General features: G+C 40.7%; 1 protein-coding gene across 3 annotated transcripts in view; it reads left to right on the plus strand.

Annotated features, from left to right (window-relative positions):
- Positions 1-20,383, plus strand: part of LOC115581986 (EGF-like repeat and discoidin I-like domain-containing protein 3) — a 126,489-nt gene that overhangs the window by 76,022 nt on the left and 30,084 nt on the right. For all 3 annotated transcript variants that reach the window (XM_030417614.1, XM_030417615.1, XM_030417613.1), the window contains 4 exons: positions 4,873-5,054; positions 16,948-17,103; positions 18,170-18,314; positions 19,339-19,523. In XM_030417614.1, the coding sequence (XP_030273474.1) occupies positions 4,873-5,054; positions 16,948-17,103; positions 18,170-18,314; positions 19,339-19,523 (668 nt within the window). The remainder of the gene's footprint in view (positions 1-4,872; positions 5,055-16,947; positions 17,104-18,169; positions 18,315-19,338; positions 19,524-20,383) is intronic.

The raw sequence follows: 20,383 nt of genomic DNA on the forward strand, positions 1-20,383 counted from the left end.
CTGCGTTCGGTGAGAGTGGTCTGCCGCAGGCCAGGGGTCACACCTGAGGTTGAAGACTCCGACAAATAAATGTTTGGCGTTGAGATGATACTTAAATCCTGAGGTGCTTCGGTGAAACGTAATCACCTTCCTGCAGTGTGTGCTAATCACAACGTGTTTATTGATTATTCCATCTTTGTTTTTCTTATACTCGAACCTTCCATCCAAAGCGCCAACAGGTTCTTTGGATTCCTCCATCTCGTTCGGGTCACAACCAGCCATAACGTTAGAGCAAGGACGTGTGGACGTAGTGGGATGAATTATGGGATATAAGGCGCGGGTCATTTTGCACATGCGGTAATGCGTGAAAAAAAAATTATCATGTTAATTCCACAAATTAATCGTCTCGCGTTAACGCTTTAATTTTGACAGCCCTAATGTATATATTCATTTATACAGCCCTATATCTCATACCACAACATACTAAAATATACAAAAGAGCTCATAATAGATATGTAACACATATATAATTAGTTTATTACATATATGCTGTATGATTGTCAAACATATGTGAAGTGTATGGATCCAGGAGGATGTTAAGCAACTCGATCAGAGAGGTAGGACCTGAGACACAGGACTTCCAATCCAGGGTGGACACCTGGCTAAAGAACACAAACACAGAACAGACAGGCACAGCATGCACACACACATGCACATTGAAGGAGAAGGACAGAAGAAGAGAGAGAGGGAGAGCTTTGACCCATTACTGTGTTTTTTCTTAAACATATTCAATGCATTGTGGCATTTCAGAGAGGCACTTGTTTAACTTTCGACAACAACCAAATACAAGTTTCCTTCCCTTCAGATTTGGGTGGAATTGATCGCTGAGCCTGTAAACATGCCCAAAGGTGAATGTATGTATATTGCTTGGTTATGTTCATAGTTATAGCGAAAAATTATGTAACAGGAGTAATCAATTCTAATCAAATGCTCTCTTGCCCAAAGCTTGTTGGGCATGATAATATAATTCAAATTTTGAGATATTTTGTTGACACATGACCTCCTTTAGGGCAGAACGACACTTTGTTTCACTCAGTGTTAAAGAGGGAGAGAGACACTCAAATATACAGATGTCCATTGTCTCTGAATTACAAGGATTAGGTATAGAAATCTGAAATGCAAATGTGACTTGGATTACTGCAAACAGAGGTCACTTCAGAAAGTCCCAGCCTATGATCTGATAAGAAAAGGCCCTCCGTCCCTCTGCGCCATGCGTCTAAATTGGATTACCGTGTCTCAAAATGGAGGCTGTTTATCTTTTATCCTTTCTAAGACTTGAAGTTCATCCATCAGAAAATCAGGAGCCTCTGATAGCTTCAGCAGTCGGCTACCACATCCACCTACACCACCCTCTCATCAGTCTGGAGGCGATGACTCACACATAAGGAAGAACTAGTGAAGCAAGAGTAATTTACCATAGTGCAATACATAAACACATCTCTTGCAGTACACACACACACACTCACACACACAAACAGACATCCAGATATACTCTATGCTCTCTCCCAGCCTCCAGTCAATCCCCCTGGACTGTCCTCAGACATTACTCACTGTCTCCCCAGCTCCCTGTTGCCTAGAACCCCGCTGTTTTAGCAGCTGGAGAAGTCGTACAGGGGTTGTTTTCATTGTTCCATTCTTCTTTGACTCTTGGCTTTATACTGTGGTGAAAGTCTTCTCATAGCTCTCAGCGCCGCCAGTTACATTGTCTGCTGGAATGTGTCTGTGTGTGTATGTGTGTGTGTGTGTGTGTGTGTGTGTGTGTGTGTGTGTGTGTGTGTGTGCACGCACTGTCTCTGTATGTGTCAGTGCTGGGTGTTAGAAATGCTCAGGTGTTATGCTTAAATTGAAGTTGAAGACGGCATGAGAGCCTTACGGTGACCATAGCTCCAGGCTTCCCCCGAAGGCAGGTTTACGTGGACACTTACAGTTCAGCCAGCGTGAGTGAGCAGCGCCTCTGGCTGAATTGAGTGCCTATGATGTGGCCTTATTCTTTTGGGATACGTCCAAATTCCCTCAGCTTTCCCCACACTTGTGGTTTTTAGGCTATCAACACAACCATTTAATTATCTGTGACCAGAGACACGTTGATGGGAGAAATCAAATGAGTTGGGTAAATTTTAATCAGAGCCACCACTGTTCACTATAAGTGTAATAAATGATGTGTGTCCTCTCTTTGATAAGTCATCATCGTTTTTTTCTCCCTGTTGTCATTAGAAATAAACACCAAGAACAGAGTGGGAGGAATCCCTCCCACAACATATCCATCATAAACTGGATGCATCAATGAAATTAAATACAGTATCAATGATAATCCCTTTTCCTTTGTGATATGAAACCACCAAAATACAAAGGCAAAATAAAAGTAACATTGCATGCCCTGCTACTGTAAAGGGTCTGTTTGTTTGCTCCTGTTACACAATGAAAAAAGTCAGTGGGAACTACATTTCTATGTTCAACCTCAAGGACTTTCAACTGTGACAGACAAACAAGGTCCCAAATTGCTATTTCAGGTAGTTTCTCCGTGTAGCTCTACTGTTTATTTATAACAGAACCTGATAATAGATCAGATGGTGCCTATTCAATCCAATGAGAATTGCTCACCTGGAGAAAAGACCAAAGAAAGTTCTCTAGCTTTCGAGTTTCCTTTGTAGTCATGTGTACCACTGAATCTGCACAGCGATGTGTCTCCCACTGGCCCCGCCCATGACTTCACACTCAACCTATAGACTTTAATTTTAAATTTGCCTTTCTCAGCTCGAGAAAAGTTTTGTAAATATAAAACCTGTATGGATCAAATATTCATAATAGAATATAGTCATAACTGACCTCGTTTGCAATTCAAGGTGTCCTGTCAACAGTTGTGATGATGTTTATAAAGTTCCCCAATGGGGACAGTCATTTTTGGGTGGCAAGAGGAATATTCCGCTGATACCATTAGTGGTCACTGGGTAAAATTGGAACCAAGGCTGCAGCTGTCCTATTAATGTTCTGTAGACTTGGTAGGCTATATTTAGCCACTGTCAGTGGTTCTTCTCCAGGACATGACTTCAACATATTTTGCCATGGATGTCCAGGTTTCTTTGGATGTGACTATGAATTACCGAAATATCTGTCAAGCCAAGTTTTTCTCAAACATTGAAAAAAGCAGTTGAGAAGTGGGCAGCTGCAGAAATGTATAATTGCATATCATATTGAGTTAGGATATGTCTAAGATATGTCTAAACAAAAAATGTTTTTTTTATGGCAACTGCAGTTCTGACTTAAAGACAAATTAAAACTTCAGCATCTGTCACAACTGAGGCAGCACATCTGCAATCAAGCTGTGATGTTGTTTAAGTTTGAGAGACTATGTGGGCTAGAAGAAATGTGAAGATGCTGGGGGTCTCTGCATACAGTCTGTTTAGCAGTTCAAACAGACCTTGTGTCACTTCTCAGCTGCTTTGATTGCTTTTAAATTATAGAACCATACAACCAATTTTGAGGCTATTTGTAAGTGAATGAGTTTCATATTACAGCTTAAGGTTTGAATGATATCCAACGGAGAGATAATCTCATTTGCAATCTCAGTAAGACGACTCTTTAAAATGGTTAACTCAGGGATTCAGAGATTCTAAAGACCCTCAGACACGTGTGATTCTCATTTGATGGCAGTACGCCACAGCCGTTTAGAGCTGCAATTCAACCCCAGTTCAACCGTTCACGTTGTTTTCTTGGCACACCTGAGTCCTCAATTATGATGCCTTTCCACAGGCTGAGTTACCTTATGATTGGAGGTAAACTGTAAAGCGTGCATGCATATCCCATCCTAATTCAATCCATACTGAGCAGGTGGATTCTCACTAACGGATGTGTATTGATAAAAAGCAGATGTTTTTTTCCTGTAAATGGGGCAATTAACACAATCCCATTTTGGGAAGTGTGGCAACTTTTTAAACTTTAAGTTTTATGCAACAAAATGGTATATTGCAGTATGCTTTATATCCCCCTATACCATATGGAAGTATGTCCCCTTTTTCATCTGTTCCTTCTGTGTTTCTATTCTTGTGGTTTCTGTGATTATTAGATTTCCAAGTAGTTTTCTTTTTTTTCTTTTTTTTTTTCTGGAAACACAAAGAAGTATTTGTTTTGCAGCACAATAGATTCTCTATTGGACACTTTCACCACAGGTATGTCTATTAAAATGCTCCTGATGTGCCTGAACGTAACAACTAGGATTAGGACGGAAAGCAAGCTGCTTTGAGAAGAAAGGACAGGGCTTTTGTGGAGACATTGCTGTCATGCCTTCTACTTTAATACTGCAGCCTGTAGGATGTTCAAAGTTGTTAGAACGCTTGTTGACTTTAGGGGTGATGCTGTCCAGAAGTGGCTGCAACTCCTCTGGTGGAAGCCTGAGGGCTTTGTTACTGATGGAAGAGATGAGGGGGCAGCCTGTTAGACCCTCGGATGTGGACAGCATAAAGGCAGAGAGGAGCCTGCCGGGGGGAGTAAGGCACAAAGATGGGAGTAAGGCTGGACAAATCTTTGATGACCTCAGAGACGGGGTCTCGACAGGAGACCGTGACAAAGATGCAGAGACAAGTGATGGAAAAGTGACACTTTTAATGATGTGTCTCAGTGGAGGACAATGAGGCTGAGATAAACAAGCATATCTTCTCTGATGCGGCGAAAATGAGGAAGATAATAAGATAAAATGTGAAGAACAAAATCACTGACGTTACAAAATGCGGTCTTTGTGTTATTTTTGTATGTGCATTCCATAGACTGAGTTTCACATTTGTGACTACAAAAATGACATGAAGGCTCATGTGTCCTTTTCTCCATCCCTTCACTCAGAATGCTCTGGACCACTGGGCATGGAGGGCGGCATAATCTCCAACCAGCAGATAACGGCCTCCTCCACCCACCGTGCTCTCTTCGGCTTGCAGAAATGGTACCCGTACTTTGCGCGCCTCAACAAGAAGGGCCTGGTCAATGCCTGGACTGCTGCCGAAAACGACAGATGGCCTTGGATCCAGGTAAAGAACAGCCACAGGACAGGGGACACACAAAGCCGGGCCAGGGCCAGGCACGACAGAATTAAGACACAGTCACACTCTTAATAATAGATCAGCTTTACATTTGATTTTCATTTATTTAAGCTCCCTAATGTGTGACATAATTTGGTTAGTGTAAACCGGTGAATGTGAAAATGCAGCTGCTTAAAGTTTGGAGTTAATTACTGCTACTGTAAAATTGATGCCTTACTTAATGCTGATAAAGAGCAATAAAAAGTGTAAGCAGGGGGAAGAACAGATGCAGGTGTAATCAGGTGTGAGGAGCACTGTGAGAGAAAATTGTTGTCACCTAGGGGCTGTTGTGTCTCACTTAAGCAATATTACACGAGAGGGTGTGCTTTAACCTAATTTGAGAACAGTGATGCCGTCATGACCGACTCACTGACATTCATACTTTCTAGAGATGTTGGAATTTCCCAAACCGAATAGGTACCAAACACACAAGGGAGAAAATGCTTGGCTAGCTCTGTCTTTTTATAACTAAGATATAGCTGCCTTTATTTTTTCCAAAGACAGATTTAGCTTCTACATCTTTGAACTTCTAATGTATAAATCCAGCTAGTAGAGCCCCTCGCCCTGCTGGTTGGCACAGCTGATGGAGAATGCAGGAGCGTCTTACATCAAGGCTGAATAACTTTTGCTTTTTTACTTTGTTTGCACATGGTAGGGACACGCCTGTATAAGCGGGTCAGTCTAGTAGCATAAATCAGCACCATAAAATCTTGTTGATGAAGGTTCTCAGACAGTCATCCAGGTCATGGTAATTCTAAATTCTGTAATGTACGCAACTGGACTTGTTTCAGTTTCTTGAAGACGTTTCACCTCTCATCTAAGAGGCTCCTTCAGTTCCAACTAACTGGAGGGGAGTTGCAGGCTTTTAAACTCTGTGTGGGAGTGTCCTTACTGAGTCGTTAAGGACACGTGTGAGCTCTGAGTTTCAGAGTCATTAGGGCCACTTGTTAGTAGGGGTGGGCGATACTGCAAATTTTGGTATCGATCTGATACCAAGTAACTACAGGGCCAGTATTGCCGATACCAATACCGATACTGAAAATTCCTGATCATTGAGTGATTTGGTACTTTTTCCTTTAACTAGTTGACCATGAATATGATAACGATAAAACACAGGACAAAGATTTTAGCCAAATAAGAAAATTATATTTAACTTAATTAAATCTATAACCTATCTCTCTGCATGTAGCCTAAATAGAAATACTGATGTTCCTTCAACAGATAGACAAAGGGGTTATTATATTCTGCCATATTCATACGTCAGGTTTGAGGTAGGCTCAATATCAATATAAGTATATATTTTTGAGTTATAGTGAACCTGAGTGAGCGGAGTGAGAGAGATGAAGAGGAGCGCTGCGCTTTAAGGACTGAGAGAGACGCTGCGCTCAGACAAACTGTGAAGAAATATAAGTGATTTGCTGAATTTATAGAAGAGAAACTACAACAAAAATATCGATCTCATCATGCTAGTATCGATCCGATACCAGTACTCACCTTGGTATCGATACTATCGATATTTGGATCAATCCGCCCACCCCTACTTGTTAGGGCCTTCATGGGGGTTGCTAGGGCTAGGGGAGCCCAGGTGTGAATAGTTGTTAAGCTGTCCGGGGAGGGAACTCAGTACAGCTTAACAACCATTGGACTACGATACAGCACTTAAAGTTGTATAAATCTGCTCGAGAGCCCCTGCAAATGCAGTGTCAAGTTCAAGTTCTGAAATTGTATAATACATGTTCATAATTATCAAAAAGCTGATAGAAATATCCAGACAGAAGGTCATTGCCTCAAAAACATCCCACTCCCTCCTTTTTTCAGAAATCGCCCCAATTGTATAATGAATATGAATATTTTGCTCTAGCTTTGGCAACTAGTTAGTTGAGCTGCCATGCTGTTTTGAGCACATGGTAAATGTCAAGTTGACCAATCAGATTGAGTGGTCAGAACCACTTGTTGTATGTCGTGTGTATACATTAGCTCAAACATGTCATCTGTCTTTTTTTTCATTAAGTTGTGAAAAGTACACACAGTGAGTTTGTTACCCTAACAACACAACTACGTTGCACAGCGTTCTAATTATTCAATGCACTGATGCTTTGTTGTATCTTATGTAAATACAGATCAGCAAATCACTATGCTGTCAAGAGAGAGATTCGATGTATCATTTTACACAATACTCAAGAGCAATATTCGCCGTAATTGACTGTTATCCACAAAAAAAGATTGAAAGCAGTTTAGAAATTGAGTGCCTCTTCTTTTGTCCCTTTGTGAGAAGCGTTTTGGAGACCACCCAGGGGCCCTCATCTAAAACCGCTCGATGAATTCTGAAATGAAAAGAAATGAGATGTTGACAAGAGCAAAGCATTGATACAAGCAAGACTTCTCTAACTTCGGTTTTGTTAAAGTCGACTTTCATGCTGCGCCAATTGTCGGCGCTTACTGTCAAAGATAGACAGATCAATAGGCTGCCTGGTGGTCCTGAAATATTGATGCACATCATGTTTGGGCCGGTTTTAATGCAGAAAAATCTTTAAAAAATGTGTACTATTAATGAAGCTCAACTCTGGGAGGCTATATGGTGTAGGTCTCTGGAAGTAATTATATTGGAGCTGCTGCATTTCCTTACCTGAAATGAAATACCTCAAGAGCATCAACACGAGACCTTTGTTGAGCTGATTGTCCAGATTTATGTTGAGTGAATAGTCATACATCATTAGCTCTTGCTAAAACATCTATCGCACATAAAACCACTGTCAGATGAGTGATAAGTCCCTCAACTCCAGTCTGAAAGCTTGCTCCAGTCCTAATGACACTCCCACAGACAGAAAGATAGACGTACAGTATAAAGAGTGAAAGTAATTAGTTATTTGGCTTGTTAAGAAATTGAATATACTTTTTCTCTTACTCTTGTGTCTCTTCTATGATCAAAATGCAGACAGCAGCCCTTGCTATTATCGGACACATGAACCGTGAACAAAGTGTAATAGAAAAACATACAACGGCATGACGTGATGGAGAAAGTAAAGTTGTACCTAACAACAAGAGAATCATGAGACAGGACGAAAATGGATTTGTAAGAGAAAGGAAAAATGAGAGCGAGTCGAAGAAGCAGTCGACATGAGTGAGAGAAACGGAGCCTGGCACATGGAGAGGCAGAGCAGAACGAGACATAAAACATTCAGGCGGTTTGTTTGACTTTAATGATGCCACGTGGGATGTTGCGCGGGATGCTGTAGGCATTGTGTGTTTCTACAGAGGGCCTGGATAATTGGGACGCGAGTACAGAGGTGTACAGTCATGTCAGTGCTTTGGGATTATGCTAAGAAGTCGTTGCTTTTGTTCTGCAAGGCAACGTGGAGTGACTGTGTTTGCATGTCAGTCAGGTGGAACAGGTTGTACTGACAGATGACAACCCTATCAGGATGGGGATCGGCTCTGTCTGGCGATTTGTAAGGTTTTTTTCTCCGGTGCAGTTTGTACCTTCGGATGTGAGCCAGAGATGGCTCCCTCACCCTAAACCACAACAAATGCATCAAACACGGAGCACCATACTTTGAATAATACATCAGAGAAGGACGAACGGCACACTCACTGTATATTTGTTTGTTTGTGTTCATGTCGGTTCATATGTTTGTGAAGTGTGGGTGTGTGTGTGAGCTTTCTGTTGTTCACACATCTGTGTAGTGCGAGAATATCAGTTTTCCACAGCCTCGCCACGACTAGCTCACACATAAAATTGCATTTGAACACTCAAGGGAAATATGCTGCCAGTCTGACCAATATCAGCAAAATATAGCTCCAGCCAGCTAAGTTAGGGGACTGGAACAATCCAAATCACTTGTGAAGGCTGAGGGGGTCTGTGCATAGTTTAAGGGAAGATAAAAAAAAAAAAAAAAAAGTTATGAAATGCAGATCTCCATCAGTGGGTCAGTATTTGCCGATATGTATTCGGGATGCTCCTAATGGCTCACTTGTTGTGCTCAGACTTGTCGACTAGCCTACTGTCTTTAAAAAATATTGCGTTTAAGAGCAATTTGAAACCGTTATTCACATTCTTCACCAAATCACCAAAATCGCAATTGCATAAATACATCTTAGACACAACAGTTAAGTAGCATTGTCAACGTTAGTAACGGATGCTTATTTTTAAAGCAACAATATGTAGAAATTGGCATTTTGCACAATTTGGTGCCCCCCAAAGTTTCTGAATGCAGCGCCACTGTCGTAAATACAAACCCAGGTCTGTAATAGTTTGTCGAAAGTATTTCACTGAAGCCGCAAACTACAAACCAAACTCATTGCCTCATAACAATGTTATGTCTTTAAGAAAGGGAAGTCTTGGCAATTCAGCTCAAATGATTGATATGTATGTTTAATTGTGTGCATTGATAAAATGATGATGATACATTTAACGAAACTGGTATTTTTTATGCTTTCTAGCAATGTTAAGTGAAATAACATCCCTCATTTATATCAAACCTGCTCAAACTCTAATTCTGTATCTGTCTTTTCTCTTTATATTCAACAGCATCCTTTTTACATTTATTGAAATATTCAACTCTACAATCTGTTTTGTGCTGTGGTACAAAAAGAACAACATTTTTTGATTGAATGCTCTCAAATTTCTGAGAAAATCTACAACAAAAATAAGTTAAGGTTCTTGGGCCTAAACTCAATGCAACCACTTTATGACTTTGTACTTTTACCTTTACTTTTTTGCCAAAACAAATGTCTACTAAAAGTACTTCATCCGTCTTTTACAGCAATGATTTTTACAAAATGATTGCATGCAACTGTGAGGTGATCATTTTCACACAGGGTTCTTGATTGAGCAACTGCGCTTACAAAAATTATTTTGTCTGATCTGTGGAAAGTAGGGATGTTAATTAATATTGAACTGATTAATTGCTATTTAGAATTCAATCAATAAAAATGTTGACAGTATATATATATATAGTATATATATATATATATATATATATATATATATATATGTATGTATGTATGTATGTATGTATGTATGTATATATATATGTATATATATATATATATATATATATATATATGTATATGTATATGTGTATATATATATATATATATATATATATATACACATGCATACACACATTTTCATATGTTTTTGTATAATAATTTGTTATGTAAAAAATACAAAAGGACATTTGACTGATACCACATTTTAGCCTTTAGTTGCCTTAGTATTAGCTGCCAGTGGGTGAACAGCAACAGACAGAAGCACTGCAAGTAACTTTATGTTTACTTTATCCGTTCTTTTATTTCCTAGTGTAGCGAACTCTGATTTTACATAGATCGCGTCAGTGGTTAAACTTTACTAAGGGAAAAATGCTCAACATACTTCATAAATTATTAATGACTTATCGATTGTTAAGGCGGCTGACTATCGATTAAAGATATTAACATAGAAATTTAAAGGAATGGAAAGCTGCAACATAAATAAAAGCAAAGATTCGATATAACTGTGATTTGCAGCCCACATTTATTCTTGCGTTCGAGTTGATGTGACTGTGGTCAGGGTTGACAATCTTACACTCTAAAGATCATACAAGTCATACATGTCGACCATTAAGAAGGAAAAAATAAAGTCCTTATCTTATTCGAGTATGTGCACGTGTGTTATAGAAAATGAGAGCAAAATGAGAGTGATAAGGCTGTTAAATTGTGTGTATGTGTATCAGAGTGTGTGTATACTCCAACATGCTTTTCTTCCCATAGTGCCACAGGGCTCTCTGCTATTTTCAAGGACACAGGGCAGTATAATTATTACAATACTACTGCAATTCCCTCAACAGTTTTCATCTTGGTGTGTAATCAACAGAGGATTTTTTTTCTCGCTTTATTTGCTCTTGACCTTTTGTGTGTGCATTCGTGTGAGGTCTTGCTTGTTGGTATGATTATATTTGGTCATAGTTAGTGGACTTGGCAATATGGACTGGAAGCTGGCCGCTGTGTGGTGCGTTCAGTTTCACCCAAAGGCTGTAGCTGTAAATAAATATGTTTTTCACCTCTTTGAATAAGGCTTAATGAGCTCTGTAGAGGATTTAATGGTAAGTTTAGAAAAGCTGCATTGTGTTGTGCTTCACTGTGGCTTTAAGGTTCTGATATAATGTGACATCAGTTAGTGAACCACAAGCCCCTTTCACACAGAGAAGCCGCATTATTGCCACAGCAGCGCTCTTCCAATTCTCCGCTTTTGGCCATTCAAACAGAGCAAAGTATCTCCACCTTAAAGACGAACCGCCCATAAATTCACCCAGAAAGCCAGCGCTGCAGCTCCTAAAGAGGCGTGACAGTACACGTCATGATGATGTTGTGGTGTGTTTTCAAGGTGTTTCCCTGGTGTCCTCCATCTAAACTTGCGGACAGTTCTACCAGGAGGTTTCTATGTATCTGCCGGCACCAGAGGGGCTCTTTAGGCTCAAGTACATAACAGTACATTTGTGCACAGCAATGAGCAGGGGCAATGTCTGTCTAGCTCACAACTGAGGTGTCTCAAGCTTTAGTAAAATACACTTTTATTGAACACAATAAAAGCATAATCTTTAAAACAATTATTGACAATAATTTCACAAAAATATATCAACAACCAACCATATACAGTAAAATCACACGATAGCACAAATACTACAATCCAAAAGGTCTGTGCCTCTGTGAAGTAATCTGTCAGTAATTTGAGATTGACTGCTTTCGTGCGTCACAGTGGCCCTCGTGCATAGTGATGCTGCGTTCGAGACAGTAGGAATTTTCCGACCTCCCACTACAAAAAGTACACTGGAACGCCACTCAGAGTCGGAGTCCTTACTTGTGAACTCGCCACAAATCCATCTACCCCGAAAGATAATCCTGAATCCGTGATCAGTGTTGCTTGCTTCATGGTTGACATCTACCCGGTGCTTGTTAAAATCGTTGTGTTGACATTATCAAGTAAACTCAAAGTGTCTCGTTGCACCTTCTCCAAACCTCCATTGTGGTGTATGCTGAGAGACGGCGCAGCACTGCACGGAATAGCGGAGTTTAGCACGGCGCATCACCTACCTCAGCAGTAACGGTATATCTGGATGAATGTAGCGAAGGAGACCGCTTGCAAAGTTTCTTTGACAGAGACAATGATAGTTGCCAAGCATAATATGACAATAGAACCATGGATACTGGCAGCCGAAATTGTTAAATTAAAGTTCATTATTCTAACAGCTGTAAAATAGTGTAACAGGCGTCATAGTCTCTATAGGTGGCCCACTGTGGTTCGTGATTTATTTTCATAAATCGTTTCAAACTCACCTCCTCCGAGAGATTCACACCAAGGCGGAGGCGAAGAATTGACACAGGATCCCCGCATCCAAACGGAAGTGTGAATGGGGCTACTGATACATACATTTCGAACCCCTTTTGCGGCAACAAAACTAGGTACTTTTGACAAGATGTTGGGAAATCTCAATCTGTGTCAGTGGCAGCCAAAGTTGGTAGTTTAAGCCTCAACAGGATCTTTGATTAACTTTTACCAGGTAGTTTTTGTGTCTAAATCTATGGATCACAGCGTTGTCACAACATAGAATTGAAAAACCAGTCCCTCAAAGGAGCATTACAGCAAAACATTCCTCTGAAATGAAGAATTGAGGTTTACTTTGTGTAAGGCTGCAGCTAATGACTTGTCAATATTGATTATACTAATTGTCCCAATTAATTAAGTGCTGTCAATCAGGTGTAAAGAAAATAGTGAAAAATGCCACATATAATTCTCAAGAGCCCACAGTAACTTATTCAAATTGCTTATTTTGTTAAACCAAAGTCAAATCTTTGAAATAGTTAATCATTATACAAAGTGTATGACAAAGAAAAACAGCAAACAGTCATATCTGACTATTTCACATTAAAAACCTGAAGGCAAATAACCAAAATGTAGTAAAAACCAGACTCTGCACATCTTAACACAGCCTTCCTTTGTTCACTGTACCTCATGATCTGCCTCATTTGGAACACAGTGAATTATCATTCCTAGCAACCAATAGTATAAATAAACCTGTTATCTCAAAGGGCCAATGGGAAAACAAAGATGTGTTTGTCAGGGTGACCTTAAGTAATTGATATAATAAAATTACCTTAGAAAAACAACTCCAAACATACCAGCAATGCTTTCTTGGAGGTAGAGTGTGAATTACGGCTACAGGATGCATGCTGAACATTTATCTCTCAGTAGTCAATGTTTTTCAGAGATAAACACGTTTATATCACACGATGCAGACTAGTGGTGTTGTCTTTGTGCTGCAAATGAAGTTAGAAAGCAGACACGGCCTGATGTTGATGTTCCTTTTCTTCAGAGACTCATGCATTCTACCCAGAGCACTTCATACACAAGATACTGCGTGTTGCAGGAAAAAAGAAAAGGTGAATTGGTGAAAGGGTAAGAGTTCATTCTAAACTTTGCCTACAGTGTTCCTTGGAGCTCTCTCTTGCACAAGGTCTCCAAAGCAAACTGAGAGAGTGCAAACAAATGCCAAGGATACACAATTCTGCAGCTTTGTGTGAATTTACAACCTAACTCCTGAAAAGTTGGATCGCTGTGAAAATGTCAATAAAAAATAAAATGCAAACAGCTTTACGAAGTGTTCCCAAGCCCAATGTAGTGACATCCTTCACACAACCACCTCACCCTTGTGAACGACTAAGCCTCTTTGCAGATGCTGCGTTCATGCCCAGTCACAATATTATCACCTCCTACCAAGAACCTGTTTACCTGTGAAATGTTTCGAAAAGGTTTTCTTTCGCTTTCACCAACTTCCCCATTTTTGTCGCCCCTGCCCCAACTTGTTTGAAACATGTTGCTGGCATCAAATTCAGAATAAGTTCATATTAACAAAAATCAGTGAGGTCGATGATTTAACGGCAGTGGTTCTGAGTATTTGTCGATAAGGATTATTACATTCTGTTTTAATCATGTATTGTTTCACCCAACCTTCTTTGGAATCAGGGTTTTAAAAACAAAAAAAACAAAACATTTTGACATCTTTATCCCGCACATTGATTAGGATCTGCATTCAAATATGCGTAATGGTCATGCTGATTTTCTGTCTTAGTCATGATAGATTGTTTGCTTTTGTGTCATCAAAATTTGGGTTAATATGCACAATGCATTCGATGATTATGGCAGTGTTTTGGGACATGCAAATACGTTATGTCCTAAGTTTAAAGTGCTGTAATGAGAGTGCTGTAGTGCTTCACATTTTAGCCAATTCTAGCAATTTAGGTAAACTCACTGAGGCAGATATTTTAAACGATGCTTAACTCAAATAAATAAATGCATCTCTATTAGCACTGAGGTGACGGACGTATGTTTCTGAGTGGTCATTAAAAATGTGAAGGATCACCCCAATTACCCTGGCGGTGGCCTTTTCGTGACAGAGCTCCTAATTAGTGTGAGAAGTATCTATCTCTATGGAGAAAACTGAGGAGGGCACAGAAATGCTGCAAATGAGAACGTGTGGGTCATCGCAGCTCTGAGGCTATAACAAGGGTCCTTATGTATAATTAACTTGGTGCGTTGGTTTAAGGATGTTTGAGAAATATGTGTAATTGAGTCTTGTCTCTACAAATGGAAATTAGAGAAAGGAAATCTATGCCGCAATAGAATTATTTAACATTACCTCATTATTTTTGACAGTTCAGACAATGTTGGTGAACATAAACAGTTTCCCTTCTTGTGCTGGATATGTGAGAGCCAGTACTCTAATCTGTAATGTCCTCAGGAGACAGAGTTTTTCATTAACCAAAAAAAAGAGTGTGACTCAGTGGGCTCCGACTTTCTGTTTGAGCTTTTGCTCTCAAATATTTTACTTGTAAATTGCCTTATTTCATAGTAATGCTAACATCTCTGCACCGGAAAATGAGCTCAAGCCCCCACTATAACACCCTGAATGTGCTCACATTGTCAGTAATGTCTCGAGGATCAGCTCTGAAATGGTTCATGTTTTTAAATAGAAACTCAATTCAGCTTCACAAACTTAATCTGAAATACACTCTTGTTTGTTCGCAGTATCACATTAATTTATGGGTTTTTCTTTCTGGAAACGGGAAGAATAAATATCCAACTCATAGGAGTAGAGTCCGCCTTTCTTTTATAGGTTTGGCCATTCTAGGTTAATGGTCCTTTCCTAAAGACTTAGTCAGTACTGTATTATTGCCACCCTTCTGTTCGCCGGCTATGGAAGACTAGACAGTTTGCCAGAAGGAAACCTAGTCGAGCCGAGGTGTCTTCATTTCTTGAAAATGAAGCAACTTGGAGTCAATGTGGTGCCAAAATGATTAATGATGAACTGCCATCACTGTTTATTTGCTTTCTCTTGTTACAGACTCTCACATGTGTGACCCAAGTAACCAGTAAACAATGGCCCAACACAACACCACTCAGCTGTTAAGAAAACTTAATGAGAAATTATAACTACAGACATTGTTTTTGAAAAAGCTCCTCAAAAATACAGGGGACTGAGCCACTTTTGTTGTCAACCTGCATTGATGGGTTTGGGTCATAGAGCATAGAGAAACATGGATGTCACATGTAAAATCCTTCATCTCCTGAGCTTGCTGCCATTATGTAGAAAGCAGGCTATTCAATGGGCAGAAACATGGGAGCAAGGGTGGAGATGGGGCACCACCAACCGCTTTGTATGACTTTTTTGAAATGTATCGCTCCATGTTATAAAGTGAAAGACCAATAGAATGATTTCTGGGAGAGATGCTGGCCCTTTATAGAAGGATCATTTATGACCTATCATGTGCAGCTATTAGTGATGATGCATTGTCTTCAGTTTCGGCCACTTAAATGTTTTAGCAAGGTTTAGCAAAAAGGCGAGGACCCAGATGTAGACACAGCGGCAAGCAGGTGCAAAAACAAGAGGGAAAGAAGCTTTGTTAACAAAGAATTGTGAAAAGACGAAATGCAGACAATAAAATGCAAGTGACAAAGTGGCAGGCAACAAAACCAGGTGTAAAGGAATCCAAGAGAATAAATCAGAAAGTCACAGAGGACAAAAACAGCTGAGTGCACATGATGAGCAAATGCAGGACCGGGGAAGAGAAACAGGAAATGCACAGTTGACACCAGAGAGAAGGGACGATGACAGGCGAACTAACGGGAAAAACAGCGGCTTAAATACGCAGGACTGATGAGCTAACAAAAGACAGGTGTACCCAGAAAAAAAGACAAAGACTGGAAGTGGAAAGTAAAACATGCCACATCAGGATGCAACCTACAAAATAAAACAGGTATTAACAGAATTAAAACCCAAAACCATGACACTTCTCATGAATTAAACATACACATATTAGAATCCCCAAAACCAGCTAAACCCGCTGTTAATCTGTGATAGGACATATGTGGATGATGTAATTTGGCTACTATGCACTCTATCAAAGTGACCTGTCAGTCAAAAACATTTCAAAGAAAACGTTCTGCAGGTGTGTGCTTAGATAATAACCATCCCTCTTCGTGCAGCACAGGATCTATGAAAGCCTTCATCACTTCCTTAGCTTTTCTTTCCCTCTTTGCTTTGCATTGGCACCATATTGACAGTCTGCACGGCTTTGACAGACTGGATCGGGAGCGTGAGGATTGATTAAACGTTCCATTTGATCACACGCTTCCTGAATAAGATGGATGGCCCTGACAGAAAAGATACAATAGAGCCAACTGATTCCCTTGACTTGCACGCAAGCATTGCCTGTAAGCACACAGAGGCCGAGACGCACGCACTCAACTTTCCTAAAAATGAAGCTTTGATTTCATGATTATGCCTTTTTTTTTTTGGTTCCACAGATTAACCTGCAAAGGAGAATGAGGGTCACGGGCCTAATTACCCAGGGCGCAAAGCGTATCGGCAGCCCGGAGTACGTCAAGTCTTACAAAGTGGCCTACAGTGACGATGGGAAGACCTGGAGAACATACAAAGTCAAGGGCAAAGACGAGGATATGGTGAGACAAGCACAGGTGTACACACCCACTGCCATCCCTACACACTCTTCCTTCAGCCACTCACTCCGTAATATACAGACAAAGACACACACAAGCCCCACACTCACACACGTGCAGCGGCGAGAGACTGTGCACTCAGTCAAGGGCAGAGTGGAGGACGTGATGAGATGGCTTTTTAATTAGCTAGCACACACCGGGCCCATCTTGCTGCCCCTTACCCCCCTCCTCTTTTATGACTTCTAGATTGAATTTTTATACTATTTGGGGATGAACAGCCACCAAATAGGCCACACAGCGTTCTATCATCCCTGACAGCAAACTGCGACTGTCCTCCATTCAGCTGAGCTCCAAATGACCCCGAACCTGCAAACCTCTCCTCAGATTTATTACATGGAACAATGAGACTTGAATATTCTTTAACGTTAGATGTGCTTGTTGTTGTCTGAGAATTAGTCACACGAAAAGCATAATTGAGTGTAGTATTTGTAGAATTTTTTGAGGTGGAAGTACAGAACCTGGGCTGTACCCGTACAGTAGGACCTGTCAGTGTGTTTGAAGAGGTAACACACCCTGATCCTTGCCCCAAAATAAGTTGGGGGCTTATTTTTTTCATAGAGACATCGTGCTCCCGAGTGACAGCTCCCATCTCCTGCATCACATGAAAACCACACTATTATATCTCCCCTTTACTTTGTCTTCTCTGTAGCTGTCTGTCTTCGCTCCACACATGCAGCGCATCAGTCGACGGAATCGGCGAGTTTCTGTCAGACCATCTAAGGTCACTTGGTTAAAACGCTCAGAAGGTATAGCGATATAATTGGAGCCCTAATTTAAAACACACCACTGTTCTTATGAATTACGGGCTCAAATGGTGCAAGAAATTGTCTATTTTTCCCTGTAATTCTAGCTCATTGACCTTGAATGACAGCAGTTTGTTGAGTGCGGAGTAGACACTAGAGATAGTGCCGAATAGACTGGCCACATTACAGCAAAACTGATCTGCTTCACCATCCCCCACCCCCCAACCCCCACCCCCCGTCTGCTGTTATTTCATCCCTTCCAACAGATTTTCAGAGGAAATGTGGATAACAACGCTCCGTCAGCCAACTCCTTCACCCCTCCTATTGAAGCCCAGTACGTGCGCATTTACCCCCAGGTCTGCAGGAGGCACTGCACCTTACGCATGGAGCTGCTCGGCTGCGAGCTAACAGGTATGTGAGCCAACTGCTGTCTTGCATGGACGTGGAAGTGCTGAAACAAGGCGTGATAAAAAAAAAAAAAGAAATCCCATCAATTAATAAAAAAAATGCGATGCAGACTACACATGATGGAGAAAACGCTACAGTTCTGTGGTTTTATCAGTCGCTCGTGTAAATGACACTGCAGACTGGAGTCTCGCATTACATACGCACATCTCCGCTATGAAATGTATCCTCCTCGCCATGCTGCATTATTATACACTATAGGGCTGTGTTCCGGTCACAGTGAACAGCTCCAAGTGTGTCATTTTACACCCATCAATATGTGTTGTGACATGTGTCTCCAGTCACCTCTTGTGATCGGATCTCGTCAGCGCTCAAAATGCAAATATACACGTGTACCGCTGGGTAAAACAAACACTATTGTTTCCACTCAAGGAAAGAAACTGTATAAATAACGCATACTGAATTCACAAGAAGGCCCAAATAACTGAGAATTTTTTGTAGTCTGTTTTTTTACAGAGTATTTCAAGTTTCTCCTGGCTCAACAACTCACAAAATTGAGTGATTTTATAAGGGAGTCTGGGGCATTTCTCTACCGCTTCATCTGCTTGCTGTTATTGACTGATATTTGCTGTTCATAGCTTATAAAACGTTCTCCTGGCTACTTCAATTCATAAAGAATAGCATGAACGTCACACACCATTCAATGTGACATCATTATATAGACTGACCTCTCAGCGCCTATGGCTCTGACTGATTTCCAGCTTCCCTGCTAACTTGAACACTGCAAATATTCTTTTATTTTGACAGTACAGTTTCATATTTTAAGGTCAGTCTCCTTTTCTTTTTTAAACCTCTCGCAGTGCTTGCTTTGTATCTTTCATTATATTTTCCACCTACCAAAACACCAAGACGAACTCCCCGTGTGTGAAATCCTTTTTAGCCATAAACCTCAGTCTGATTGTTTGTGTAGGGGGAGGAGCTGTGCAATCAGCAAGGTTAGAACAAATCAGTTTGTCTTTTTTGTTGCCAGGCTGCTCTGAACCACTTGGGATGAAGTCAGGCCACATTCAGGACTACCAGGTCACGGCCTCCAGCATCTTCAGGACTCTGAACATGGACATGTTTACTTGGGAGCCCGGAAAGGCTCGCTTGGACAAGCAGGGCAAGGTCAACGCTTGGACAGCCGGACACAGTGACCAGTCACAGTGGCTACAGGTAAGTCGCTATCCAAGCTAAATCTCCTTTCTGTTGTCATTACTGTAGAGATTCTATCAATATACAGTATTATCAGGAAATGAACAGCAGACTGCCAGGCTCTTGCAGATAACTGGCTTTCACTCTGCTGAAGGATTAGCTCTTACCTCCCTGGCATAGTAATTGATGGTGAGTACACGGTAATGCATGCCAATGGATTCAATTATATTTCATAGGGAAAGACTTCATTGATCTGTACACTGTAAGTTGAGAAGAAAATTATAGCTTGAAATCCTACCTCTGTTAGCTATCACTCAGAATTATTCTTAGAAACAATCAGTAATAGGTAGTCATTTCTTTTCTTTTTCTATTTTTTTAATTCAACACCCACACGGCCAGTGTTGGAAGCGTTTGGCCTTGTTATCCTTGGCTGCAGCCCAGGCTTTTCTATCTCTATGAAAACAGCCAATCTCTTTGTTTCCATTACAGTAACTGATGACTCAAAATGTCCCCTGAGAGGGACAAGGCACGTCTCTAAGTGAACATTTACTTTCTGCTTAACAATATGTGAGATTGATGGAGGCCTAGGGAGTTTGAGATATATATCAATCAGAATGAGTCATGCCCTCACGTATGGCTTCATATATTGGATTTTTTTTTTTGTTCTTTTTGTTCGCTTAAGATAAAAGGCAGTAAATGGTCCTTGCTTTTAAAGTAAGAAAGCACATTTTGCTTCAAGCTGTAAAACTGATAGCATTGAAGAAACTGTGATGTGGCTCATCTTCTCAGGGAATTGAAGATCAGAGGGATTGCTTTGATTTCTTGGCCTTTCTGCCGCAGTCGAGCCGCGCATACCACCTCCCCAGCAGTGACACAGTTAG

Source organism: Sparus aurata, chromosome 5, assembly GCF_900880675.1.
Source record: "Sparus aurata chromosome 5, fSpaAur1.1, whole genome shotgun sequence".
NCBI lineage: Eukaryota > Metazoa > Chordata > Actinopteri > Spariformes > Sparidae > Sparus > Sparus aurata.